This window comes from Crinia signifera, chromosome 5 (genome assembly GCF_055691185.1).
Source record: "Crinia signifera chromosome 5, ASM5569118v1, whole genome shotgun sequence".
Lineage (NCBI taxonomy): Eukaryota > Metazoa > Chordata > Amphibia > Anura > Myobatrachidae > Crinia > Crinia signifera.
Window position 1 is genome coordinate 62,338,249 of NC_139221.1, and position 26,195 is coordinate 62,364,443.

At 45.7% G+C, this 26,195-nt stretch overlaps 1 protein-coding gene across 3 annotated transcripts in view; it reads left to right on the forward strand.

The window, feature by feature from the left end:
- Positions 1–26,195, forward strand: part of LOC146080265 (E3 ubiquitin-protein ligase RNF31-like) — a 49,481-nt gene that overhangs the window by 10,979 nt on the left and 12,307 nt on the right. The window contains exons 2-11 of one of the 3 annotated variants that reach the window (XM_083187334.1): positions 9,808–9,830; positions 11,271–11,309; positions 13,910–13,955; positions 15,635–15,696; positions 16,319–16,489; positions 19,930–20,112; positions 21,227–21,325; positions 23,254–23,343; positions 24,725–24,827; positions 25,991–26,109. In XM_083187334.1, the coding sequence (XP_083043460.1) occupies positions 11,274–11,309; positions 13,910–13,955; positions 15,635–15,696; positions 16,319–16,489; positions 19,930–20,112; positions 21,227–21,325; positions 23,254–23,343; positions 24,725–24,827; positions 25,991–26,109 (909 nt within the window). In that variant the 5' untranslated portion in view covers positions 9,808–9,830; positions 11,271–11,273. Of the gene's footprint in view, positions 1–9,713; positions 9,831–11,270; positions 11,310–13,909; positions 13,956–15,634; positions 15,697–16,318; positions 16,490–19,929; positions 20,113–21,226; positions 21,326–23,253; positions 23,344–24,724; positions 24,828–25,990; positions 26,110–26,195 lie in introns of those variants that run through there. The other 2 variants (XM_083187333.1, XM_083187335.1) reach the window with 2 other exon arrangements.

The window sequence follows — 26,195 nt, forward strand, 5'->3', positions numbered from 1 at the left end:
CTCTTTGCCTTGTGTCACATAGCAATTGTCTATTCTTAGTGGAGGCAGGTATTTTGTGGCCTAAGTCAATATTTATACTGTTGTTTCACCAGACATGATTGGCTGTACTTGGGCATGAGTGCCATCTAGGGAAAGGCAATGACCAGTGATGGGTACAAAGCCTAGCTACCACTCACCTCTCCCCACCATCGACACAGAAGCATTCTGGTTGGCTAGCAGCTCAGTAAGCCAGAGAGCAGGGAATGACCATCGGTCAATAACACCTTTGATGTTTTCCCTGTGAATTGTTTTATATCTTGGAGGCAACATACTGATGGTACCATCGATGGTGACCACTGCTTTTTAACGCTCTGATGGCTACCCCTTTTGCCACTACTGCATATAAGTGATGGGGGCACTTTGACTATAGGTACTGTACTACCCTATGTTTTTCAATGGGTTGAAAAACAAGTTAGTGATCAGGAAATTGTGCCAATATGTTGCAGATGTATGGGGGCTTTACCATAGTTTGTCTGGCTTTGTGTCCTATATGTAACCCTGTCAGCAGGCATGATGATGACAGAACCATGATTGGAGGAAAAAATTACCCACTGCAACACCCTTGGTAGTCGGCCATCGAGAAATTTAAAACCTCCGTCATCGATGGCAAAACAATCAAGGGCCAGTGGCTATCCCTAACGTACTATAGAGCTGGAAGTACAACGTTCAACCAACTATGGAAACTTTATCTGTCTACATTTATTTTATTCACTTTTTCTTTATATACTAGTTTTTATTGGTTTTAATCAAAAAAGATTTTTGGTACTTGAAAATATGTTTGTGGCTACAGGATAGTTGTTTCATACTGTGAGTGATCAGCTGGAGCAGGACTAGATATCTCTTATATATTTAGTCAGATCTGTCACTCAACCCCTGTGGAGAACGTTCCTGTGTAAACCAGTTTCACTTTCATGTGTATGACGTTCCACCCCCTTGACATCACCTCCCCCCGCCCAGCCAGGGCTACAGTACACGCCCACCATCCACCATTACTCCACAGCCACCATCCACCATTACTCCTGCACATCCCTACCCTCTGCCAGGACCCCCGCGACCCCCCTCCCGCGATTTGCGGGACCCCCCGCGCCCCCCCCCCGCGATTCGCGGGACCCCCCCGCGACCCCCCCTCCCGCGATTCGCGGGACCCCCCGCGACCCCCCCTCCCGCGAATCGCGGGACCCCCGCGACCCCCCACTCCCGCGAATCGCGGGACCCCCGCGACCCCCCTCCCGCGATTCGCGGGACCCCCGCGACCCCCCCTCCCGCGATTCGAGGGACCCCCGCGACCCCCCCTCCCGCGATTCACGGGACCCCCGCGACCCCCCCTCCCGCGATTTGCGGGACCCCCGTGACCCCCCCTCCCGCCATTCGCGGGACCCCGCACCCCCCCCTCCCGCGATTCGCGGGACCCCCGCTTTCCACCCTCCCGCGAGTCGCGGGACCCCCGCGACCCCCCCTCCCGTGATTCGCGGGACCCCCGCGAACCCCCCCTCCCGCGATTCGCGGGACCCCCGCGACCCCCCTCCCGCGATTCGCGGGACCCCCGCGACCACCCCGGTATCCGGACTATTGTTAGACAGCACTTACATCGACAGCCATTACATCGACACCATTAGTTCGACAGCTCAATAGGTCGACATGGTTTTAGGTCGACATACCATTAGGTCGACATGTCATTATGTCGACAGCTAATTAGGTCGACAGCTCATTAGGTCGACATGTTTTTAGGTCGACACTGCCATTAGGTCGACAGTGTCTATGTCGACAGTCAAAAGGTCGACATGGGTTTTTTCACTGTTTATTGAGCCGACATGTGCCGACAGGCGGTATTTCATGCCCTACTATCCACTAGGGCATGGTGGGAGAATAAAATAGTGTGCCGAGCGCAGCGAGGCACCATGCCCGAAGCATAGCGTGCGGCTGCGGTACACTTCAAACTGTGTCCATGTCGACTGTGTCGACATTTCGGCCAAAAAAACAGTGAAAAAACCCATGTCGACCTTTTGACTGGCGACATAGACTCTGTCGACCTAATGGCAGTGTCGACCTAAAAACATGTCGACCTAATGAGCTGTCAACCTAATGAGCTGTCAACATAATGACATGTCGACCTAATGGTATGTCGACCTAAAACCATGTCGACCTATTGAGCTGTCGAACTAATGGTGTCGATGTAATGGCTGTCGATGTAAGTGCTGTCTAATATCCGTCCCAGACCCGACCACCCCCTCCCGCGATTCGCTGGACCTCCGCGACCACCCCCTCCCGCGAAACGCGGGACCCCTGCGACCCTCCCGCAAATCGCGGGACCCCAGCGACCCCTCCCTCCCGCGAGCCCCCTCCCGCGATTCGCAGGACCCCTGCATCCTCCCCTCCCGCGATTCGCCGGACCCCTGCGAACCCCCCTCCCGGCATTAAAAGGGCCCCCCGCGACCCCCCCTCCCGCGATTCACGGCACCCCCCCTACTGTGATTTGCGACCCCCCTCCCGCAATTCGCGCCGCCCCCTCCCGCGATTCACGGAACCCCCCGTAGCGCCCCCCTCCCGCGATTTGCAGGCCCCCTCGGCACTTCTCGCGATTTGCGACCGCCCCCTAATTCACACATTCGGGGACCCCACCTCCCGCGATTCATGCCCCCCTAACGCAATTCACGGCACCCCCCACACCCCCCTTCCTGCGATTCGCAACCCCCCACGACCCCCCCTCCCGCGATTCACGAAACCCCCCGTAGCGCACCCCTCCCGCGATTTGCGGGCCCCCTCGGCACCTCTCGCGATTTGCCACCGCCCCGTAATTCACACATTTGGGGACCCCCCCCCTCCCGCGAATCATGCCCCCCTCACGCAATTCACGGCACACCCCATACCCCCCTTCCTGCGATTCAGAACCCCCCACGACCCCCCCTCCCGCGATTCATGCCCCCTCCCGCGATTCACGGACCCCCGCACCACCCCCCTGCGCCCACCCTCCCTTGATTCACGCCCCCCTCATGCAATTCACGGCAACCCCCCACACCCCCCCTCCTGCGATTCGCAGCCCCCCCACGACCACCCCCTCCTGCGATTCATGACCCCTCCCGTAATTCACGGACCCCCGCACCACCCCCCCTTGACTCATGGCACCTCACGCGCCCCTCCCGCAATTCACGGACCTCCGCAACCCCCCCTCCCGCAATTCACTAACCCCGACAACCCCCCTCCCGCAATTTGCGGACCCCCCTTCCCACGATTCAAGCCCCCCGCGCCCCTGTCCACGATTTGCAGACCCCCGCCCCCTCCCGCTAACCGCGGATCCCCACACACCACCCCCCCTCCCGCAATTTGCAGACCCCCTTCCGGCAATTCCACCCCCCAGCGGACCACCGCGGCCCCCGCTCCCGCATTTCACGTACCCCAGTGACAATGGGGGATCCTGTACCACCACAAGCAGGTACCGCCCCTAGGTGGGAAATCCGGCCCTGGCTGCCGCACTGCAGGTTTCCCCACTGCCCTCTGCACCAGCGCCACAACTTTTATCAATGTCTTGCCCACATACCACTATATACAGCCTCCTGCTCTCATGCACGCTCACTCCCTCCCAGTGGGAGGAGACGCTCACCCACTGCCGGGAGCTGCATACTGTCCCCCACCCTCCTCCAGTTCTAGGGATGCCCATCGACCATCAATGATTTTCAAATAATCGATGGTTTATGGCCGATGTTGAATACTTTTGCCATCAATGTGGGAGGACACTGCCCTGCCTCCTGTTCTCCTGCCCCGTAACTTCCGCCAGTGGAGACCCGCTCACCCTGTGTTGCCCACATTCCCCTATCATGCTTTACCGCCCAGCCTCCTGCTCTCATGCACCCTAACTCCCACCCAGTCGGAGGAGACACTGACTCCAGTATTTCTGTGCTGCCACGCTGGACCCTCACCCACTGGCAGAAGCTGCACAGTGTCCACCACCCTCTTTAGTCCCCCGTATGCCCACACACCCCTATCACTACCCAGCTTCCTGCTCTCCTGAACCGTAACTTCCACCACTGGGTAATCGCTGACGCTGTGTTGCCCACATACCCCTATCATGCCTCATATCCCAGCCTCCTGCTCTCATGCACCCTAACTCCCACCCAGTAGGAGGAGACACTGACTCAGGGCCACCGTCAAGTACTCCTGTGCTGCCACGCTGGACCCTCACCCACTGCCAGAAGCTGCAATACAGGGCATCTTTCATACAATTTTAACCATATTTCTCACAATACAAATGTTCACAAATTAAGGGGCGTAGCCCCTTACGCCGGTGTGAAGAGCGCCCGTAGGGCGCGATGAATCACCTAGTATATCTATATATATACAACAATTGTTTTTGGTATAGAAGCGCTGACACTTGCAATGACTGATCCCTATTTGCTGGGGAGTTTTTTATATATATAAAATATGTCCAAAACAAGATTTCTTGTTGGAAAAGGCACTTGTCCACTTTGTTAGGACCGCTGCTCCCCACTGTATTGTGCCCTATCCCTGGGCACACAAGACAAATCTGGAAAAGATAAAAGGACAGGGGGGCGCCCAATAGTGCAATATCGCTTTTAATTTTTTTAAACCATATAGTATAAGAATTCACTTTCTGTACAAAACTCGTACCAAGTTATTCAGCGGCAGTGGGCTGAATACCACTAGGCATATAGTAAAAACCCCTGGCAAAGCTGCATGCAAGGCCGGTGTTCACCGGTGAAGTATTTCACTCACGGGACCTCCTGTGTTTGTCCGGACGTCCAGCGTCAGTCGCCACAGGCAGGCAGAGTTGTTTCCCCGGGCGCATGTATCACAGCTCCAAGCTCAGGATTCCCGTCACGTTGACCACGCCCCTACACGTTTCGTCAGAAGACTTCGTCAGTGGTCTTCACCCACCCACCCAAATCTAATTCTCTTTGCACAAGTAATATCTGCCCCACCTGCAGTGCACATGGTTTTGTCCATCTAAGAAGGATTTTGTCAGAAAGAGTGAACTAGAATAAGGTATGGTTTTTATCACCGGCCAATCAGCTTGTAACTGTGAAGTTACAGGCTTGTTTGAAAAATGACAGGTAGGAGCTGATTGGCCGGTAATAAAAACGAGACACTTTATCACTTCACTGAGCTTAATGAATCTACCCCTGAATCACAAGTGAAGTAATTATCTTCTCCTGCGGATCTTTTAAAATGTGTCAGTGAGTAATGATGAGTGCACCTGTGCACCTACTAAGTGGTCTAAAAAACAAACTGTTGGTAGCTCTCGAGGGCTGGATTCGGCTACTCCTGTTCTAGGCTAATCTGACCCGTCTATGTACAGTACGTGCTTCAGTCAGTAATGCTCTGGGGCAAAGCTAAGGAAAAAATACTTGATGGTGTTAATAAAAGGACTGAAAGTCTGCGAATCGAATTCTCCACGTGTTCTCCAGGAAATTCTTAATAATTCTCTATACAGGTGAGTATCATTACTATGCAGAGGTTTCATTTTGGTTATCTAAGTTTCTGTTTGCTTTACACTAACAAAAAAAAATAAACAAAATTGTACTTAAGTCTCTGTCAACCTTGGACTTTTAAGTGTGACCTTGCCTTCCAGTATTTTAGTTAATGGACGGATTGCGACATAACAATGAACATACAAACTCTAGATGGTGCCTCTGCATATACTGTGCTTTGTGATATCTGCTCCTCTTTGCAGAACATTTATGCTGGGTACACACCAGGATGACTAGGGCCCGATCCCCTCAATCTAGATCCAATTCCGACCAATTGGATGTAGATTGTGTGGTGATTGGGCCCTTTTCTGTCCTGGTGTGGACCGATACCGATCCGATGTGCGGTCCCGCGGGTCGGTCGTTATTGAGATCCTACCTGCTGCAGGTAGGATATGAATGACGACCATACAGCCGGGTGCGGGTCACCATCGGATTGGACCCGCTCACGGTGCACATCGTGAGCGGGTCGTGCCCCCCCGCGTCACCATGAGCGGGTCGGACGAGACACTGACGACCCGCTCACGATGTGCATCGTGAGCGGGTCATCGTGGTGTGTACCCTACATTAGCTGTAAAACACATCTGCAAATAAAATCAATGCTAGTTATTCACACTACCAGAGAGGAGATGAAGATGACCACTCTGGGGGCCGGGCTCTTCAGGCATTAGCTATGACCCCGTTGGGATTCCACCATGCCGACCAACTAGCACACATCTTATATGAGGATTGGATACTCCTGCTCCATAAATAGAGGCATATGGTAACTATTGCCCACTGTGACTCTCAGAGGCTGTTTCATTCTTAAAGGCAAAATAGGAACAGACAAACTTTTCTGGACATACTTTTGTAAGGGCTACCCTTGACACACCAGCTGTTGAACTACATATCCCAGAATGCCCTGCTACAGTTTTACTATTTGGCTATGCTGCAACTGATGCAGGGCATGCTGGGATGTGTAGTTCAAGAATAGCTGGAGTGTCAAGGTTAGCCATCACTGCCCTAGGGCATGAAATATCGCCTATCGGCACATGTCGGATCAAAAGAAACGTGAAAAACCCATGTTGACCTAATGACTGTGGTGTCTACTAGACAGACATTTCTAAATTCTGGGCATTCAAAAATCCCCTTTGCCCCATGATGAACCACTGACCACGACTAGGCCACCAACACAAAGCCTTGGTGAGATGTCTTTAGATACTGCCTGGCAGTTTATTATGAAGCCACATCTGTTCTATTGCTCAGGCACCTAAGTTATTACATACCAACAGCCAGGTCCTACAAAGCCTCCCCAAAGGTGTCCAACCTTCCTTACTCAGCACTGCCCCAGTAAATACAGACTGCAGGTCACAGACACAACAATTAGTGTGGAACAAGCAGAACGAATGAGTGTCTGACCATGGCTGTTATCTCTACTGTATATAACCGGAGAAGAACCTTTTTACACACCAGACCTAGTTTGCTTTCATTCTCTTCTATGGCATTGTCAGGACCTTAGCTGTGTTTATTAGGAACTGTTCAGTATGTCCTGAGAAGTCTATATAGGTCTTGAGGAATGTCTTATTGTATGTTTACATCACCTATTTACCTTCTTGATATGAAATATTTTGCACATTTGTTTAGGTTTTCAAAACATAAAAGTTGTTTGTGAAACAAAATAGCGCAATAAATTAATGAGGTGCCGCCTACAGAAACATAAAAGGAGGTACACCACCTCCTCCTATACAACAGAAAATGTTCAGTTGGGCGTGACCCTCTTAAAATTATGTTCCAACCACAATAAATTAAAAATGACAGTGATTTATTGAAATACAATAATGATTAAAAAATGGGTACTTGTTTCCTAGCACGGCGCCCATCGCATACAATGGCATACGATGCGATCGTATACGATTTTTTATTGTACAACCACCCTGATGGGTCCTTACAATGTTAAATGGCCCCCCATACTGAACGCCACCCCCACGACCAACGCCAACCCGAAGCGTGGCGAGCGCAGCGAGCCCGCGAGGGGCGGCAGTACGCGTCCTCAGACCTTTTCATACCCCCACTATCCAAGTCAGCGTGGAGTTGACTTTAGATAGTGTGGCGAGCGCAGCGAGGGGACGCGGAATACAAGCCCAAAGCGTGGCGAGCAAAGCAAGCCTCACAAGTGGACGCGCAATACATGTTAAGTAATCCGTGTCCCCTCATCTCTAGTTTTTAGGCCAAGTGGTTCCCATCAAACTCTATGAGGGAAATTTACAAAGATGGAAGTTCTATTTCACATGGGTTGTTGCTATGGGCAACCAATCAGAGTCTACTTCTTATTTATTTAGCACCTTCTAAAAGATAATAGATAGTATCTGATTGGTTGCCCATAGCAACATCCCATGTGAAATAGAACTCGTATTTTAGTAAATTTACCCCTATGTTTCTAAATAAAACATGCATACATGTAAAACAGGAACAATAATAGGTATGGAAGCATATTCTCAGGCGCAATCAAGATAAACAATTGAAATTGGTATTAAGGAATTAATATAACATTTTTGGTTTTACAGTATTTTATTATGTTGTCATTTTTTTGGTCAGATTTGGTTTCTTTCATTCTTTCTTTGCCTTTTTAGTTTTTTCTATCTTCTTTGTCTTTCTTCATGTGCAAAATGTCACTGGATCCTCTTGATGATTTTGCAGCAGATGTACTTAAGCGTTTATCACCCAGTTATAAGGTAATTATTATTACCTTTCATGTATTTCATACTTAAATAAAATGTTTCTCTACCTAATTCTTGACCACCTATCAGCATCCTCCATCCATTGTCATAATTTTTTCTTTTCACATTCTTATTTTTATTACATGCTCTATAGTGTATATAGCATAGCTTCCTCAGCTCCCCAGCTACTGTATTATTTCCCATAATCCATTCTGGTCTCATTGGCCAGGCTAAACCTGACAGCCTCTGCACCTTCTAAAAGTATACATTTATATTTCAAAGACACAATCAAGAAAAATCCATTTTAAAAGAAATTTATTAAATATGAAAAGTTTCAAAGTAAACTTTATTTCTCTGCATTATAAATGAGAAAATGAGTGACCACGACTGTCCAGCAGCTCTTTCAAGCTTATCCTATAGAAGGACCAAGCTGGTGGTAGCCTCGTGACTCACAAAGAGTCATCCTCCAGCACTCAGGAGAGGAAAAACCCCTGAGGGGGAAACCTCTGGGGACCCATGGCTGAAGGATTACCCATCCTTTTGGGCATTAGGAGGCTATGCAGAGGGGTCAGTACCCCTGGGCCCCTCTCTCTCTATGCAGCCCCTGTGGTTGGCATGTATTTTTTTTAAGAATATATATATATTTTTTTTTTTAGTAAAAGGTTTTGTCCATGGGAGTGGGGTAGTGCTGCAGCTTCACCTATCTGCCAATGTGACAATGATTAATGGTGCTAAGCATTGGAAGCCAAGGCACACTGACTACACAAGTGTTCAGTGCATTACTGGGAGTTGATGAAGTCCCATCAGACTTTGCACAAGAGGTCAGAGGCTTGTGCTGAGCTCTGCTTGGTAAAGCACATCATATGCTTCTCAGGCCCATGGAGGATAGCAGCAGCAGCAGCCTTGTCATGGGAGGGTTTTTATAATCAGAGGCAGCACTAAGCCTGCCAGGGCTCCTACAGCGTAAGGTACAGAGGGACAAACACAGGCTTTTCTTGTGGCATATATATATATATATATATATATATGTACAGTATATATTTATTTATGTTTATATTAATCTCCCCCCCCCCCCCTGCAGTTACCCATTGACCAAGTTTATACTGCCTTTACTCTGTGTTTTGGCAGTGTATTATTCTCCCATTCTCCCATGCAGTTTACAGCCAGTAATGACAAGTGGGAGGGGGCCTGTCTAAAATGCCCAGGGCCCCCCGAAGGCTTAATCCGGCCCTGATCCCCACCAATATTTTGATTGTATCTCCCTGAATCGTATAATCTTCTCCAAGCATTACTTTGCACATATGACCTGTGTTATATTTTGCTTTTATACAATCACAGTCAAAACAATATTTTTTTATTTTATTTATTTATTATTCATTATTAATATTATTATTTTATTATTTTTATTTTAGTTTGTAGTATTTGATCTGCTGTCACCAGGAAGTTTTTTCACAAACAAAACTGTGTGATAACTCCTTGTTCCAGTAAAAGCAATGGGAGGAGGGAACTGCCAGTGCTAGGAGGGACTGCACCCTGTGTAATAATGCCATTGTTTCCTCTTCTATCCCAATGACCGCTTTCTACTCCACAAGCAAGAGACAAAGGGACCAGTCAGGTAATTCGATTTTTTATTCTGTAATTATTTTAAAACATTGTCTGCTTTCTATCGTTCTTTATTGTGTTATAGGCTAATGTTATTTTTTATTGACATACATTTTCTGTTATACACTTGTTAGAGCACATTAATGTTCATAGAATTTAAGGGGTGTATTTACTAATGTTCAATATTGTTTTTCTTTGTGACTTCACATTCAATTTTGCAATTTGAAGATTTACTCAAGGCAAAATCGAAAATAAAATTAAATCTAATTCAAAATTGAATATTGCCAAAGTTAATGGTGAAAGTAGTAATGATAGGGCTCATGGGAACAGCTGAAATAGGGGTGTGGATAAAAGATTCGACAATTTCTAGGTGGACACCAAACGGTCGACAGCCACAATGTTGATGTTGATAAAAGTTCAATATGGAAAAGTTCAACATTGACAACGGGCCAAAGAAAAACGTTGATAAAAACTAATGTCAACCTTTTCAACTGTCAACCTTTTGTTTGTGTCTACCTTTTGTCAAAAGTTGATGTAGTGCATGTTGAACATATGGTGTCGTTCTTGACACTGTCGACCAGGATACCACAAAATAGTTGTGTCCACACTGGAACAATTCCTTATTTCTCAGTAATATTGGATCTTCTGCTGCAATTCGTGTCAATTTGTATGGGATCATCAAGGCTGAATAACGAATACACAGGCATACAGTATTACCTAATGAGCTTCTTCTCATAAACATGATGGACTAGGGAGTGATATTTCCTACTCTGTAATAATGACTGCAAAACAACGTGGCTTTATTGTAAACTCTAAATGTACACACGGTTCAGTAAAGTCTATTTGTCTATTCTATTTAATAGAAAGATATTTTATAGATGGCTTATACAAGTTATACCACTTTTAGACCAAAAAGCCGCATCGCACACAAGATTTTGTACTCAGCTTCAACCCAGGTGAGGTCCCCTACTGCGGTCACTACACGTCTCTCTCTGCAACATGCCTTACCACAATACAGCACATCAGAGTTCATGCGGCCCTGCATTAGGTGTCATCATATTGTATTGGATCATCTAATCCAGTCTTTTCCACTCAGGCCGTCCCGCAGAATTACCTGACTCCACTGGCCAATCGAGTTACAGAAGCTCATATAAAAGTGCTTCTGTGCACCGACTCATCGCCAGTGCAACATCACTTCCCAAAATGGATCCAGTTAAACATTCCTAATATGCATTGTTCCTCCACAAAGACTGAAAATGTAAATCAAACACGCACACACAGCATACAGTCGAATCTAATGCTCTATAGAAACCTTGGTGTCCTCTATGTAAGATTATTAATAGGGAGGTGGTTTTGGGGCTCACTAATGTAATGACCATAGTTGGAATTGTGTGTGTGTTTATAGGTATATTTGTTAGAAGATATTATACTTATGTTTTCTTATGTTCCATAGGCCATGAAAATAGATACTCAAGGAAATGATTGCCTCCAGGTAAGTCATCATTGATCATTTTTCCCAACAGTTGAAGACTTGCCCAGTGTCCATTCATACCATGGGTGCATTATGTTTGATGCAACACGGGCATCTGAGTTCAGGGTGGTCCACACCAAACACACTGCACCCATTTTTTTTAATACTTTCCCCTCCGGAGTCCTACGACAATGACAGCAGTACCGCAGAAATTGTCTGCTGCACCATTTTTCCGAAGATCTGTGCATGCGTATTAGAGACTGAGCCCTCTAGTGCTCAGAAATTATAGTGCTAAGCAGCTGCTGGCAGAGAGGAGGTGGTGGCCCGGATGAAGGCGGCTACACACGTGTTTCTTAAAACGCCCTTGATTCATACATAATAATGAAAAGGGCACGAGAGAGAGAGAGAGAGAGAGAGAGAGAGAGAGTGTCTGTGTTGGGGGTTGACAAGGGAAAAGAGAGTATGGGAGAAAAGGTGAAAAAGAATAAGGTGGGGTGGGTGGTGGAGACAGAGAGAAATTAAAGTTGTTTATTTTATTACAGAACATCCATTTTTATACACCTATTCCACTGACTGATTATATATTTGCAAAGACCAACGATACTTAAGGCCCCCATACACTGGGCGATTTACCTGCTATTTAGGTTCTTTTCCTGGGATTGTAACAATAATCACAGGAAAGGAACCCAAATTGCAAGTGACTGACAGCGGGTCTGATGCATTGCACAGTCCCGTGTGGACCCTCTAAGTCGCCCCTGCTTCAGAGCGTGTACTTTGCTTCTGGACCTGTGGACCCTGTGTGGGTGCTGTGCTGGCTGGGGATTGCTGACTGGAGTTCCTTTTCTGTTGAGGGACTTGAGCTGGGGACACGCTTAACATCAACCTGCCTGCTGTGTGCCTGGGATCACTTGTCTTTTGCTTTTAAAGTCATTTTTTATTTATTATCATGTTCACAAGGTGTAATTGTCTTGTTATCTAGGGCCTTATTTTGGTTCATTCTTTCTGACAAAATCCTTTTTAGATGGGCAAAACCATGTGCACTGCAGGTGGGGCAGGTGTGAATTGTGCAGAGAGAATTAGATTTGGGTGGGGTTTTACTTCAAAGTGAGATCTATATTGCAGTGTAAAAATAAAGCAGTCAGTATTTTCCCTGCACAGAAACAAAATAACTCACCCAAATCTAATTCTCTCTGCACATGTTACATCTGCCCCCCCTGCAGTGCACATGGTTTTGTCCATCTAAGAAGGATTTTGTCAGAAAGAATGAACCAAAATAAGGCCCCCATCCTTCAATCTCACACCTCTATATTCTCTAGGCAATAATACCGGCAATAAGATTACATAATAATAGATATTCCGACCTCTTGGTTGCATATATTTGCATGTATATGGTTAAGCCACCAGGCCCCATCAAGGCGTCTCTTATACTGGCAGTCTCTAACTCTGCATGATAATCACACCCACTCATATAACTGCACTTAAGGGAAATATAATTGAGGGCCAACAAGGCCCCACCACCAATTAAAAAGCTGTGAATCAGTCAACAATCAAACGGTCAACACCAAATGGTCGGCATGGCCAATGTCATTAGACAAAGGTCGCCACAAAAAAATGTTGACATGGCAATGGTAAATATATGAAAAGATCCAAATGAGATTATCTAATTTTTTTTGTAGATTTCATCACATGGGTCCCAAATGAGTGTACCGCGTCTCCCCCTGCTTCAGACAAGGTGCCTTGCTCCGCTGCACTCTGCACACTTTACCGACTGGATACACTTTACTCAACCATGAACGTCCATAGAACCTGGACTATTAGGGCGCTTTGAGGACTGTGTTTGGGAACCACTGACATGTACTAACAAGGATACTTAGGGGTAAATTTACTAAGATGGCAGTTATATTGAAGAAGGGATATTGCCCATAGCAACCAATCAGATTATATCTATTATATTCTAAAAGGTTCTAAATAAGTAAGAAGTAGAATCACTATGGCCAACATCCCACTTTTAGTAGAACGCCCATCTTAGTAAATTTACCCCTTAGAGCAGCGGTTCCCAAACTTTTTTCTCTCCTGTACCCTTTGATTAGGCATTTCATTTAGGGGCACCCCCTCCTCTCAATTTCGAAATATCCATAGTGCTTACGAGTTTAGTGGAAGTGAGCGGTATGCGTGTCCTTATATGAAGGAGTAGTGGAGGAGTAGAGTGCTGTCAGGAATCAGGTCCCTGTGTGTCTGGCCGCTGGCTGTGTATGGTCACTGGGGTTCCCGCTTATGTCTGTAGGATTAATCCAGCTGCTTCCTCCACCCTTGAGAGTGGGCGCAGACAAATGCTGATGTCTGAGGGCAGCGCAGGTAGCTCCCAGTGCATTCCAAAAGCACAATGAGATGCTGATGACCCTGCAGACGGAACAGGAAGTGACGCAACATGGTTTTACCCTATGGCAATGGGAGGCTTCTTCCGCCATCAAGAGACTTCTTCTTGCCATTACTAATATTATTTTCAATTACCCCCAACTGGTCTGCAGATTACCCCCAGGGGTACAAGTACTGCCTTAGAGAATATTAAGAATGGTGTTGAGTACACTTTAACACTTAATGACATTTCTCTCATATTGTAGATTTTTATTAATCGATGTCTGCTGTGGATTTGCTGTATGAAAAGAGGTAAATCTATAATGGCTTTCTCCCTCATTTATGGGTGACTCCTTTAATTTTATAAATAATAATACGAGGGCAAATTTTTTGGTACTTGTTTCCTAGTACGGCGCCCACGATAATGATCTTATGGCTCTGGGTCTATCTGATCGGGTCGCATCGCATGCGACCCGATCGCATGCGATGCGATCATACCGATTTTTAATTGTACAGCCACCATGATGGCTAATTACTATGTTAAATGGCCCCCCAGACCCGATTTTTAATTTAACACCCACTCTGATGGGTGATTAATCTGTGAAATGCACCCCCATTGTTAACTCCACCCCCACTATCAACGGCAACCCGAAGCGTGGCGAGCTCAGCGAGCCCGCGAGGGGCGGCGGTACGCGTCCTCCGACCTTTTCATACCCCCACTATCCACGTCGGCGTGGAGTTGATTTTATATAGTGTGGCGAGCCCGAAGTGCGGCGAGCCCCGTGAGGGGACGCAGATGACTTCACATGTATTCCGCGTCCGCTCGCCACACTATCTAAAATGTTCATGATGGGGGTGTTGTAAACAATGGGGGTGCATTTCACATATTAATCACCCATCAGGGTGGGTGTACTATTAAAAAATCGGGTCTGGGGGTCCATTTAACATAGTAATTAGGCATCAGGGTACCTATTTAATGTAAACTCGAGTCTAGTCGCATCGCATGCCATTGTAATGGCATTCGATGCGACGCGATGTTAAAATTGTACAGCATTATACAGAAAACGGTACTTATGTATTATCTGGGCTCCCATGTTAAATACAACCCATTTTTTCATACCCCTACTATCCAAATACGCATGGAGTTGATTTTATATAGTGTGGCGAGCGCAGCGAGCCACCGTGCCCGAAGCGTGGCGAGCGCAGCGAGCCCCGCGAGGGGACGCGGTCTCATAAGAAAAACGGGAGCCCAGATATGACATAAGTACCCAGAAAACTTTGAAAACCCTGATATCGGCTCTGATCGGGTCCCATCGCATACCTTAACTTAATGGTATGCGATAGACCCGACGGGCGCTGTGCTAGGAAACAAGTACCAATTTTTTTATATATTAATGGTTGGCTCTAGCAATGTGCTGCCAACCTTGTTGAGTGCAAGACTGAACAGAAAAAGTTCCTCATTGGACTGTGAAGTGATCAAGGATGTCCTGTGATGAAGCAAATAACATAATCAAGTACAGCCTACATTAATGTACAGGTGACTTCAAAATTAGCGTCATCATACAACTTAGTGGTGCAGATGGTTTTAACTGGTGTCCACACCTACTTCTCACTAACTCTCCTTGTTGCTTACTGACTTTTGTGAGGGTAAGTTGGGACCTGCCTCTCCAAAGTCGCAGCTGGCCCAAAAAGTGGGTGGAGCTGCCAGGTGGGCGGGTGTGGCATCGGATAGAGGGGGCATGGCCTGGTGTCACAACCCTGTTTTCATCATTTTCAGAGGTGTGCCCGGCATTTCCCTAGCATCTTTGTAGCCCCCGGCTCCTCCTGTGCAATCCCTCCCTGCACTGAAGAGATACTGTGCGCATGCGCACAGCATCTCTTCAGTGATCAACGGCTGCTCTGCAGCAGCATCGGCTGCTAAGCAGCACCTGTAACACAACATGCCCAACCGGTACAGCATTTAGGTAATCCATGTTTTTTTCCCCCAACAGACAATGACAATACAAGAACAACCAGCAACGTATCCCAGAGGGGAACAAATGATAACTTTCATGTAACTATATGTATTTTTTTCTTTTATACTGTAATATGTGTGATTTTTATTCCTCTATGTACTAAGGTTTGGTAAAGTACCAACCTACTAGCTCCTAGCTGTCATTTTTCAAAGACAGTCAGTAACATAGCAATTAGAAGCTGACTGGCTGGTACTTTATCCCTCTCTAAGGCTTACAGTATGTACATAGACCTCTTTGGTATTCACTCCCGGATGCTATTTCCGCCGGCAGGAATAGCAGTCGTTGCCTATTCGATGCTGCCGATATCGACAGCATTGAAGGTAGTTTCGGACAAAACAGATCCGAATGCAAAAACAATTTGGATCTGTATTGACGGAAACGAATACAGATTGTCACCTTCGACAATCCGCAGCCGTTTTTGCCAATTTCCAGACTTACCGACACTTGAGAGTCGGTACATTGAATACCAACTGTTGAGTTCTTGTTGGAAGGACTGGAAAATGGCCCGGATTCCGATGGCCATTTTCAAGTAGGTGCCTTCACTTACTCCCAACAACAGTGCATTACTTACTTAATTACTACTACAGTTTTGGACAAGGAATTAGAGCAAACGATTCAATAGCTGAAGTTTTCAATATAACTTCCCTACTTGCACTTTAGTTATTGGAAGAAAAACAGAGAATATTTGAGGAGTTATGCCTGGTGGGCAATGGCTGCTGGAACATGGAGGATATACAGGAAGCTGTGTCCTCCTGCCCGGACTACATATCTGCTCTCCAATACCTATCACATGAGTGCCAGATATGCAGGGAACAATACCCATACTCAAAGGTAACTTCTGTTCAGTGCAGGTAGTATGCATTACATTGGAGTATTATGATGCTTGTGTACTTGTATAACTATAATTATCTGGGAACTGGATTTTATTCGCATACTGAAATATTCTATAGATCTGTGTATTCATAGGGAGTTTACACACTATGTTATATCCCGATACAGACTGATGCAGTAGGTCTCTAAAGAGAAAATTATGGTATACACCTGTTTTTTGTTTTATTTTCCAGCAGTTTAGTAACCTCTGTTTATTTATGTGTATGGGTCATTGGGTTGACCCTATTTAGGTTAACATACATTGGGTCGACCACTGAAGGTCGACACCGAAAATCGGTCAACATGGCTAAGGTTAAGGGTTGGAATGTCGACAATAGCATTACGTTGACATGAGTTTTTAAAAAATTGTCCTGAATGTCGACATAGTTGACATGGACACCGTTTAAGTCAGTGGTAGCCAACTCCAGTCCTCGAGAGCTCCCAACAGTTCATGTTTTCCAGACAACCTAGCTGGGGCACAGGTGCACTCATTACTCATGGACACATTTTAAAAGATCCACAGGTGGAGCTAATTACTTCACTCGTGATTCTGTGAGGAGACCTGGAAAACTTTAACTGTTGGTAGCTCTCGAGGACTGGAGTTGGCTACCCCTGGTCTAAGTCTTGCCCTGCACACTATTATATTCTACCACCATTCCGTAGTGGATGGTAGCCTATGAAATACCGCCTGTCAGCACTTGTCGGCTCAAAAAAGTGAAACCGTGAAAAACTCACTTTGACCTTTTGACTGTCCACCTTCCCATTGTCGACCTAATGCTCGTGTTGACCTTCCAACCCTGTCGACCTTAGTCATGTCAACCTATTTCAGGTGTCGACCTAAGCCCTGTCGACCTTCAATGGTCGACCCAATGCATGTCAACATAAATGGGGTCGACTTAGGGACTGTGGGGGAGATTCTCTAAGAATCTCTGCCCCCCTTCGCCGCCCATCGCATACTAAATTATCGCATATGTTGTAACATATGCGATAATTAAGGCAAAGGACAGCTCTTGCGTTAAGAGCTGTCCTTTGCGGTGGGAGTCGCCGGGTCCCAGCAGGTCCCGGCGGCTCTCCCCTCCCTCCCACACCCGGCGCTGCTGCTGCTGCGCTGGGCTCTCCTCCTCCCTGCACCCGGAAGAGGATCAGTGCAGGGAGGAGGTCACAGGTCCGGGCAGCACAGCTCTGTGCTGCCCGGACACAGGTGAGGGGGCGATGCGGGGCGGCGGGGGGTCGGCGGTGGGATGCGTTAGAAGCCCATTGGCTTCTATGGGGCATCGCCAGATTTTTCTGGCGATGCCCCCCGCCGCGTTAACCCGGCGCGGGATGCTTACAGCATTCCAAAATGCGGTAAAAACCCCGATAACGGGGTTTTTACCGCATTCCTTGTTTAGAGAATCTCCCCCTGTATCCCTTATTTACTAAGGCCATATATATATTCAGGGAATATTGGTTCCAAAATATTGGTCTTCTAACCATTCCCTTTACTCACACAATAATATGAGACCTGCTCTATCTCATTTTCCCCCAGGTGTCAGTGTTAGGGGGAAATTTACTAAGAATACCAATGCAAAAAGTTGCATTCGTATTCTTAATACGAATTAATACGACAGCATACCTCGTATGCCGAGTCGTGTTCCGGAAGGGGATTTACAAAGCAGTCAAATACGACTGCTTTGTAACCCTCCGATGTCGAATGAATTTGTATTAGCTGGCCGTATATACGGCTGCTAATACGAATTCGTACAGGCAGTCTGCACGGAACAGTCAGATCCGTGCAGGCTGCAAGGTGTCAAAAAAATAGAAAAATAAATAAAGAAATAAAAAACCGGCGTGGGGTCCCCCCCACAGCCGCAACCAGCACCAGGCTGAAGGAGCCGGGGCCGGTAATTAAAAATCAGGGAACCCGACAAATAGGGGTTCCCTGATTTTTAACAACTAGGCTCCAGGTCCGGGGCTGGTTCCCAAAATACGGGGGACAAAATGACTAGGGGTCCCCCGTATTTTAAGAACCAGCCCCAGGCTCAACCAGCCAGCAGGGTAATGCCACAGCCGGGGGGAGACTTTTTATACAAGTCCCCCCGGCCAAAGCATTCAGCCCTCTGACCGGTCAGCATGGACAGGGGCCCTGGGGGAGTGGGGGCCCCCCCAATAAAGGCCCCCCCCCCCTCCAGGACTTACCTGACCAGGCTGAAGCCTGGTGCTGTCCTTGATGCCCCTGGGCGGTGGGCATTGAGCTGATTGTGTGTAAAAAAATAGAATAAACTATTGTTTTTAACTGTGGAACTATGAGTGCCCGGCTGTGGCATTACCCTGCTGGCTGGTTTGGCCTGGGGCTGGTTTTTAAAATAAGGGGGACCCCTAGTCATTTTGTCCCCCGTATTTTGGGAACCAGCCCCGGACCAGGGACCTGGCCCCTGCTCTTTCAGCCTGGTGCTGGTTACGGCTATGGGGGGGACCCCACGCTGTTTTATTTTTTTATTTTACCATTTTTTTTACACTAAAGCCTGCACGGATCTGACTGATCTGTGCAGGCTTAAAGCAAATACGACAGGAAAATAAGGTGTATTTTCCTGCCGTATTTTCGTGGCTGTTTCACGCCAATTAACAGCGGTATTATCAATACGGCTGCTTAGTAAATCAGGAACCACCATTCTTTTGAATGGTGATTCCTGTCATATTCTATCGATGGTGTAGACCAGGCATGTCCAATGTTGGCCCTCCAGATGTTGTGAAACTACACATCCCAGCATGCTTTGCCACAGTTTTGCTATTAGAGTATGCTAAAACTATTGCAAAGCATGATGGGATGTGTAGTTTCAAAACCTCTGGAGGGCCAACGTTGGACATGCCTGGTGTAGACATTCATATTTGTAAATACAAATATGAATGTCCCATCATTAAGAATACGAAAATACGTTTTTTTTGGCATAGTAAATTCCCAAAATACGTATACACCAAAAAAAATTGTATTTTCATATGAAAATACGATTTTTTTCCACAAATTTTTTTTTTTAAATTTCCCCCTTAATGTTAAGTTAATGCACAAACTATGCTCTTTTCATAGGCTTAGGTCTGCAAGCTCATTGGCTTAAGAGACAGAACGTCACCCACGCAAATCAATTGATAAACACTTGGCCAATGGTCAAATTATGCCTCTCAGATCTCTATTGCATCCTTGAAAATGACAGACAGAATCTAATTAGTTGCTATAGGCAACATCATCTCTTAATTTTTTAGAAGCATAGGTACTGCAGAGGGGTTATTCTGAGGGAATCCAGAGAAGAGTTCTGTAAATGTTCTGTATGTATTTTATATTAGTAAAAAGCAATAAACATTCTCTGGAGCACATGTAGTGTGCATACTGTACATTCCTATAAGCTACATATTTTATTCTTATTTAGTTTGTGAAGATGACGCACTGCAACTGTTCCTTCTGTGAGCTGTGCTTCATTCACCACTTCTCCTCTGTGATCAAAGAGAAGAGTATTATATACTTTATGTGTCCGATCTGCCAGAGGCCGGACCTGGAGAATGAGGGGAACTCGGAAGACACCATGGAGTTTTTCAACTTATTGGATACACAGGTTGTACATTATAATTTATATAAATAAATACATGTAGTGCATTTAATAAGACAGTACTCTCTCCTGGATGGTAGAGCACCCAGTAGTGGTGGATTATTTCTATGGGCAGCAGGAACATCACTGCACATGCACAGGGCCTGGCGTCTTTCAACTGTATTTGAATAGGCGTTGGGACCCCGGATGGCGGCGGAGGAGACTTGGCTGTGTGGCTAGCAGCATACATTACCAGCATACATAACCATTGCTACAGTGGACATAGGCTGTGTATTAACCCCTTGAGTGTTATGCCCGGAAATTTCTCGGGCTCAGCTGCGCTGCCGCAGTGGGCTGTCCCAGAAAATTTCAGGGCATACCACAAATATGAAATAGGTGCATGCCAGTGGTGTTCAGGTGTGCACCACTGACTCAGCAGCTCTAGTGCCCCCCCCCCCCCGTCATTCCCCGAACCCTCCCATCACCTGTGCTCCGGCGATCGCACGCCGAAGCTCTTGTAACCACACTCCCCCAGCCACCTGCCGCCATACTTTTAGTGGCAATGACGTAGGTGGCAGGCTCGGGGATGTTCGGGGCGGCTCGGGGGCGCTCAGGCACCTGAGTCCTCCTGAGCCGCCGCGAACATCCCCCAGCCTGCCGCCGACATCACTGCTGAATGTGACAGGCCGGCGGCTAAGGCATCGGGGACAGCGGCGGCAGGGAAGCTCCGGCAGAGGTGAGGGAGGGGGGCTTCCAACTGTGGTGGGTTTTGCTGGGGCAAACCTGCCCTGGTAGATTTGTCCTGCCCCAGGGGGTTAAATTAGTATCTTTTTCTTTTCTGTCATTGACAAGCCAGTTTAATACAGGTAACCTTATGCAAGATTTAGCTTCAGCGAAAATCTAAGGTTTCATCAACCAATCCCAAATCCTGATTACCTAAACCCATGCAGTAACTAACTTCTGCTAATATGATATGAACTTGCTGACTGCAGCTACTTTGTAAAAAAAAAATATATTCCCATATACCCACAAAAATCCAATAAATGCAACCCTATATGGAACAATGTGTTATTATTATAACTAGTACAGTATCACTATGTTGCCACATTATGCTGACATACTGTATTTCTTGCTCTTATAGATCCATCACTATCTTGACCAAGAAACCCATGAGTTATTTCAAAGAAAACTAAGAGACAGAGCATTAATGAAGATGCCAAATTTCCGCTGGTGCAGCCATGTAAGCCACAATAATTGTACTATGTTGCTCCATAACTCATGTCTCCCCAAAGTCTTCCCCGGACTCTATATTTATTACTTCCACTCTAATCCCTAGGAGGTGGAGACACTATCACGTGTCATTAACAATGATTGATGTGTTCCAAACATGCAGGTCCATTTGGCAATATAGCCAAATGACATGGATGTTTAGTGGGCCCGGTTGACGTCACTGAATGATATTGGCAGCCAATACTGTACAGCGTCTACGAACAATATTGGCTGCCCGCGGACAATATGGTTAAGTATATCGGCTGCAGCCCCTCTCGGCTAGTGTGTATGGGGCTTTAAGAGCCCGATGCAACAAGCTTCAAAAGGTGATAAAGTGGAGAGTGATAACCAACCAACCAACCAATCAGCTCCTGTCATTTTTCAAACCCACAACTATAAGTGGGAAAGGGGATGGGAGAATTTTGAGAGCAATACCTCACTGGTTAGTGGTGTACCATCACTATTTGTTGATACTAGTGCAGTAATATATTTCTCTTGGATAACTGACATAAGACTCAAAAATGAGGTACTGTATGTATGTCATAGAGCACATTAGCAAAAAAACCTTTCATGTTGTGTCAGGTTAATTGACTGCCAGGATCGATGTTACATGCATTATGATTAGAGTAGTCACACATATAATAAAAACTTTAATATAGAGCCGAGAAAAAAACCCTGTATCTTAGTGGTGTGCCACTTCTGCTGTTCTCCTGTCATGCCCATTGGGTATAGGACAGGGAATGAGAAAGTGACACCCTGATAACAGGTTTGAGGTCAGAGAGAAGTATCAAGTTTGCAAAGAGGCTTTTAGTTCGCCCTCTGTTGCACAATTGTGTATTGCAAAAGGCTAGGACATATTATACCCCTTGCAAATGAAACATCCCATGTAAAAAGCATGTACAGTATCTGTCCCTTCAAACCTGTTATCGGGGTGTCACTCTCTCATTCCCTGTCCTATACCCAATGGGCATGACAGGAGAACAGCAGAAGTGGCACACCACTAAGATACAGGGTTTTTTCTCAGCTCTATATCAAAGTTTTTATATTTGTGACTACACTAATCATAAAGCATGTAACATGGATCCAGTGTGGATACATGGTGATGTCCATGAGTGACCAATGATTTCAATCCTACATATTATTACCTATACCTTGGTATATGAACAGGAAGAAATGAGGGTCACTACATACAGTACTGTAGATATGAATATCTGTTACCGAGACCGACCTGTAGTACAAGCATATATAGCTTTAACATCATTTAAATATTTTTGCAGCGTTGTTTTTCGTTCGCGACAACAAAACTATCAAAATTCATTAAAAATTTAGTTTTAAAACTGTATTTGCATAAGAAGATTTCTCTGTGATTTAGGAGTGCCCCAAAATGAGTTTTCTTTTCCTCTCTTCCTCCCTTGGCTTTAACAAGATTTTTTAAACCCAGCCTGTAAAGTGACAGTTAGGAGCTGATTGGCTGGTTGTTTATCACTCTCCACTTTATCATTTTATGAAGCTTGGTGCTTCTGGCCCTAAATCAGACGGGGGAACTGACCATTACATCTAATATGCATATAGTGATTGGTTTAGTCTTTATACAAATGGCATTTAAAATAAATTGCTTTCAATCTCGTAGTTAAATTGCAAAAACATTGGCACTGAAGGAGGTGCCTTCTCTGGGCACTGATAGGTGGGCTCAAGCCTCCAATGGCTCACTACTAGTGTACATCTTAAAGGCTTCAGTGCTTGTGAGTGAGCTCTGATGGGGCGGGGCCTCCCACTGATACTGACTGACATTACTATTTGAATAATGATCAATTTAACACTTGCAAAGATGCCTCATTCTTTTTTTTTATGTTGATATATTTATGTACTGTAACTGTAATGTTAATGCAATTCTTTTAGTGCTCATTTGGCATTGTGCATGAAGTAGACACATTAAAAATGGATTGTCCAGCCTGCAATAAAAGCACCTGTATCCGCTGCAAAGAGCAAGTAAGTGCTGATGTCATGTGTGTCTGGCCTATCTGAGTCTTATGTGGGGTACACACCACGACGACCCGCTCACGATGCACATTGTGAGCGGGTCGTCAGTGTTTCTTCAGACCCGCTCACGATGATGCTGGGGGGCACGACCCGCTCACGATGTGCACTGTGAGCGGGTCCGATCCGATGGCGACCCGCACCCGGCTGTATGGTCGTTCTTCAGATCCTACCTGCTGCAGGTAGGATCTGAATAACAACCGACCCACGGGACCGCGCATCGGATCGGTATCGGTCCACACCAGGACAGAAAAGGGCCCAATCACCACACAATCTACATCCAATTGGTCAGACTTGGATCTAGATTGATGGGATCGGACCCCTGTTGTCCTGGTGTGTACCCAGCATTATTACACTGCCAGTTATTAGCCCTAACCTACAGTACAGTAATATGTGTGGGGCCTAGCATGGTTGGAAATATTACATATTTAGATATTTTTTCTATGTATATTGGGCCTGATTCAGACCAATTTGCTAGACTGCGTGTCGATGGACGTTCTACTGAAGATGACATGTTGCCCATAGATTTTTCACTATTTAAATTATTTTACTTCTCTATTTTACTACTCTATATAGATTATACAGGTCATCATTACTTTCTTTTGTAATTCAATCATTTGACTTATAAGTCTTATTTGCTTAGATATGTTTGTACTGCCATCTAGTGGCTAAAGTTGCTATTTACATATTGTATGCTGCTGAAATGAGATGTGGTATGCCTATTGGTACTGTAATAATAAACATCAATGCCATAAGGGGTGTACACACCCTTCGATTTTGACAGGTATTCAAATCAAAATGAAACGGTTTTTTATTTTTATGATGCTTTAGATCCGCATTCGATTCGATATGTGCTCCCGTTTTCTCTATATCGAAAAAAAAAAATAGACTGTGCAGCAAGGAAATATCGGATTTTAGTAAAGGGGTGTTAACATGCTTTGATTATGACAGGTTTTGGATTTGATTTTGTTTATAGTAGTAAAATCGAATCGAAGTCGAATCGCAATTCAATGCGCTCCCGTTAGAAAAATAGACTATGCAGGCAAGGAAATATCAAATTCAATTCAGTAAATCGAATGTGTACACTGTGCCTTGAATGCACATTGAAATCTATATCAAATGCAAAAGTGCAGATCGAATGTGAAATTGAATGGAACACAAAGGCAAATCAAAAGGGGGTGGAATTGGAAAAATCTAAAGCAAATTGAATCAAAAGTAAATCAATGCGTGTAAACACACCATTAGGATGCTTCTTAGAATAGAGAGAAATTTTGATACCATATTGCAATATTTATGGCACAACCTGTTGATTATGTAACTATCTGTTGTACAGTGGGAGGAGTCACATGAAAATCTAAGCTGTGAAGAGTTTAGATTGTTGAAGTTGCAACACCAACCGGAGGAACTGGACGCTTATCTTTTGGAGCATGGGATTGGTAGTATTATTACAGTAACTCATTCTTGCATCACTGGGGGTTGGATAAGGACCTGTTATAGAAATAAATCACAACCCTAATATATTTGACTGTCTAGACATGGCTTCTGTGGAACATTCCACTTTAGAAAATGTTGAACTTTTGTAATGTCAGCCGCAAGTGGTGCGGGCCTTAAAGTTGAGTTCACATGCATTTACAAGCAGCTGTAGAGTCCAGTAGCCATTTATAAAGAGGGAAGCACCTCACCAAGCTGCTTACTGGTCATGGACTGTAGTGCCTAGCAGGGCCGGAATAGAGCAGGGGCAAAAGGGGTCAGTGCCTCTAGGCCCCCCTCTAGCTAGGTGCCCCCTCTGGGTTTTTTTGGGGGAAAGGTAAGTATTTAAACATAGGTGCAGTTTTTCAGGCATGGGCCCCTCTGGATCCAGGGGTCCTGTGTGCACTGCTCACACTGCACCCATTACAGAAACACTAGTGGTGCAATGCATAAGAGCAAGTGCCCATGTTGAACTGCAGATGGGGCAGATGTAAAATGTACAAAGACATACCAACCAACTTTTATGTTAGTGGTAGCAGGACATGTGGCGTTTCAGGCTACGTGCAAAGGGAGAGGGGTCAAGCAATGCAACACCCATGTTTCGTAAATCTCGGGGGTGTGCTCAGCACTCCCCAAGCAGCCCCTGTCTACTCCTGCTACATCACACAGCAGAATTCATTAATACTGTTACACCAAACAGTAGGGAAGGCCATTGGTGCAGTCACCATCAATGGTAATACTGCAACCAGCCATCAACAGTAATAAACTATGTGATGGATGACTATCCATAGTTTTACCTATCGATCGTCATCCATTTTCTTTGACTGACTGGCCTGTGGGCCAATCAGAATGTGGGGGTGGGCTTCATGGGTGTCAGGGGGGCGTAGCTATGCTCCGTGTCCCGGCACTCTGAAAGAAGAATACAAGGCAAAACATCGGCTATGCTGAGCCATCGATGGAGGGGAAACATCTGGTTCTCCCCCATTTAGAATCATCAATGGTCAATGTCCATCCCTACCACATAGCAGAATGTATTAACCCACTTCTACAGGCGGATTACAATTAACAAAAAAAACTGGTAGCAACATCATTAAAATTATTTATATATACTTTTGGTATGATTGTCTAGATTGTCCATCTTGTACATTTCGATTTGATCTGTGGAAAGGTGGATGTTTACACTTCAAATGCACGCAGTGTCAGTTTGAATTCTGTGGTGGCTGCGGACAACCGTTTCACCAGGGATCTGTAAGTATAGTATTTTATACTATCTGCTATAACATCCTTCAAGTACTATTACTACTACTACTGAAACAAAAATAGGTCTTATATAA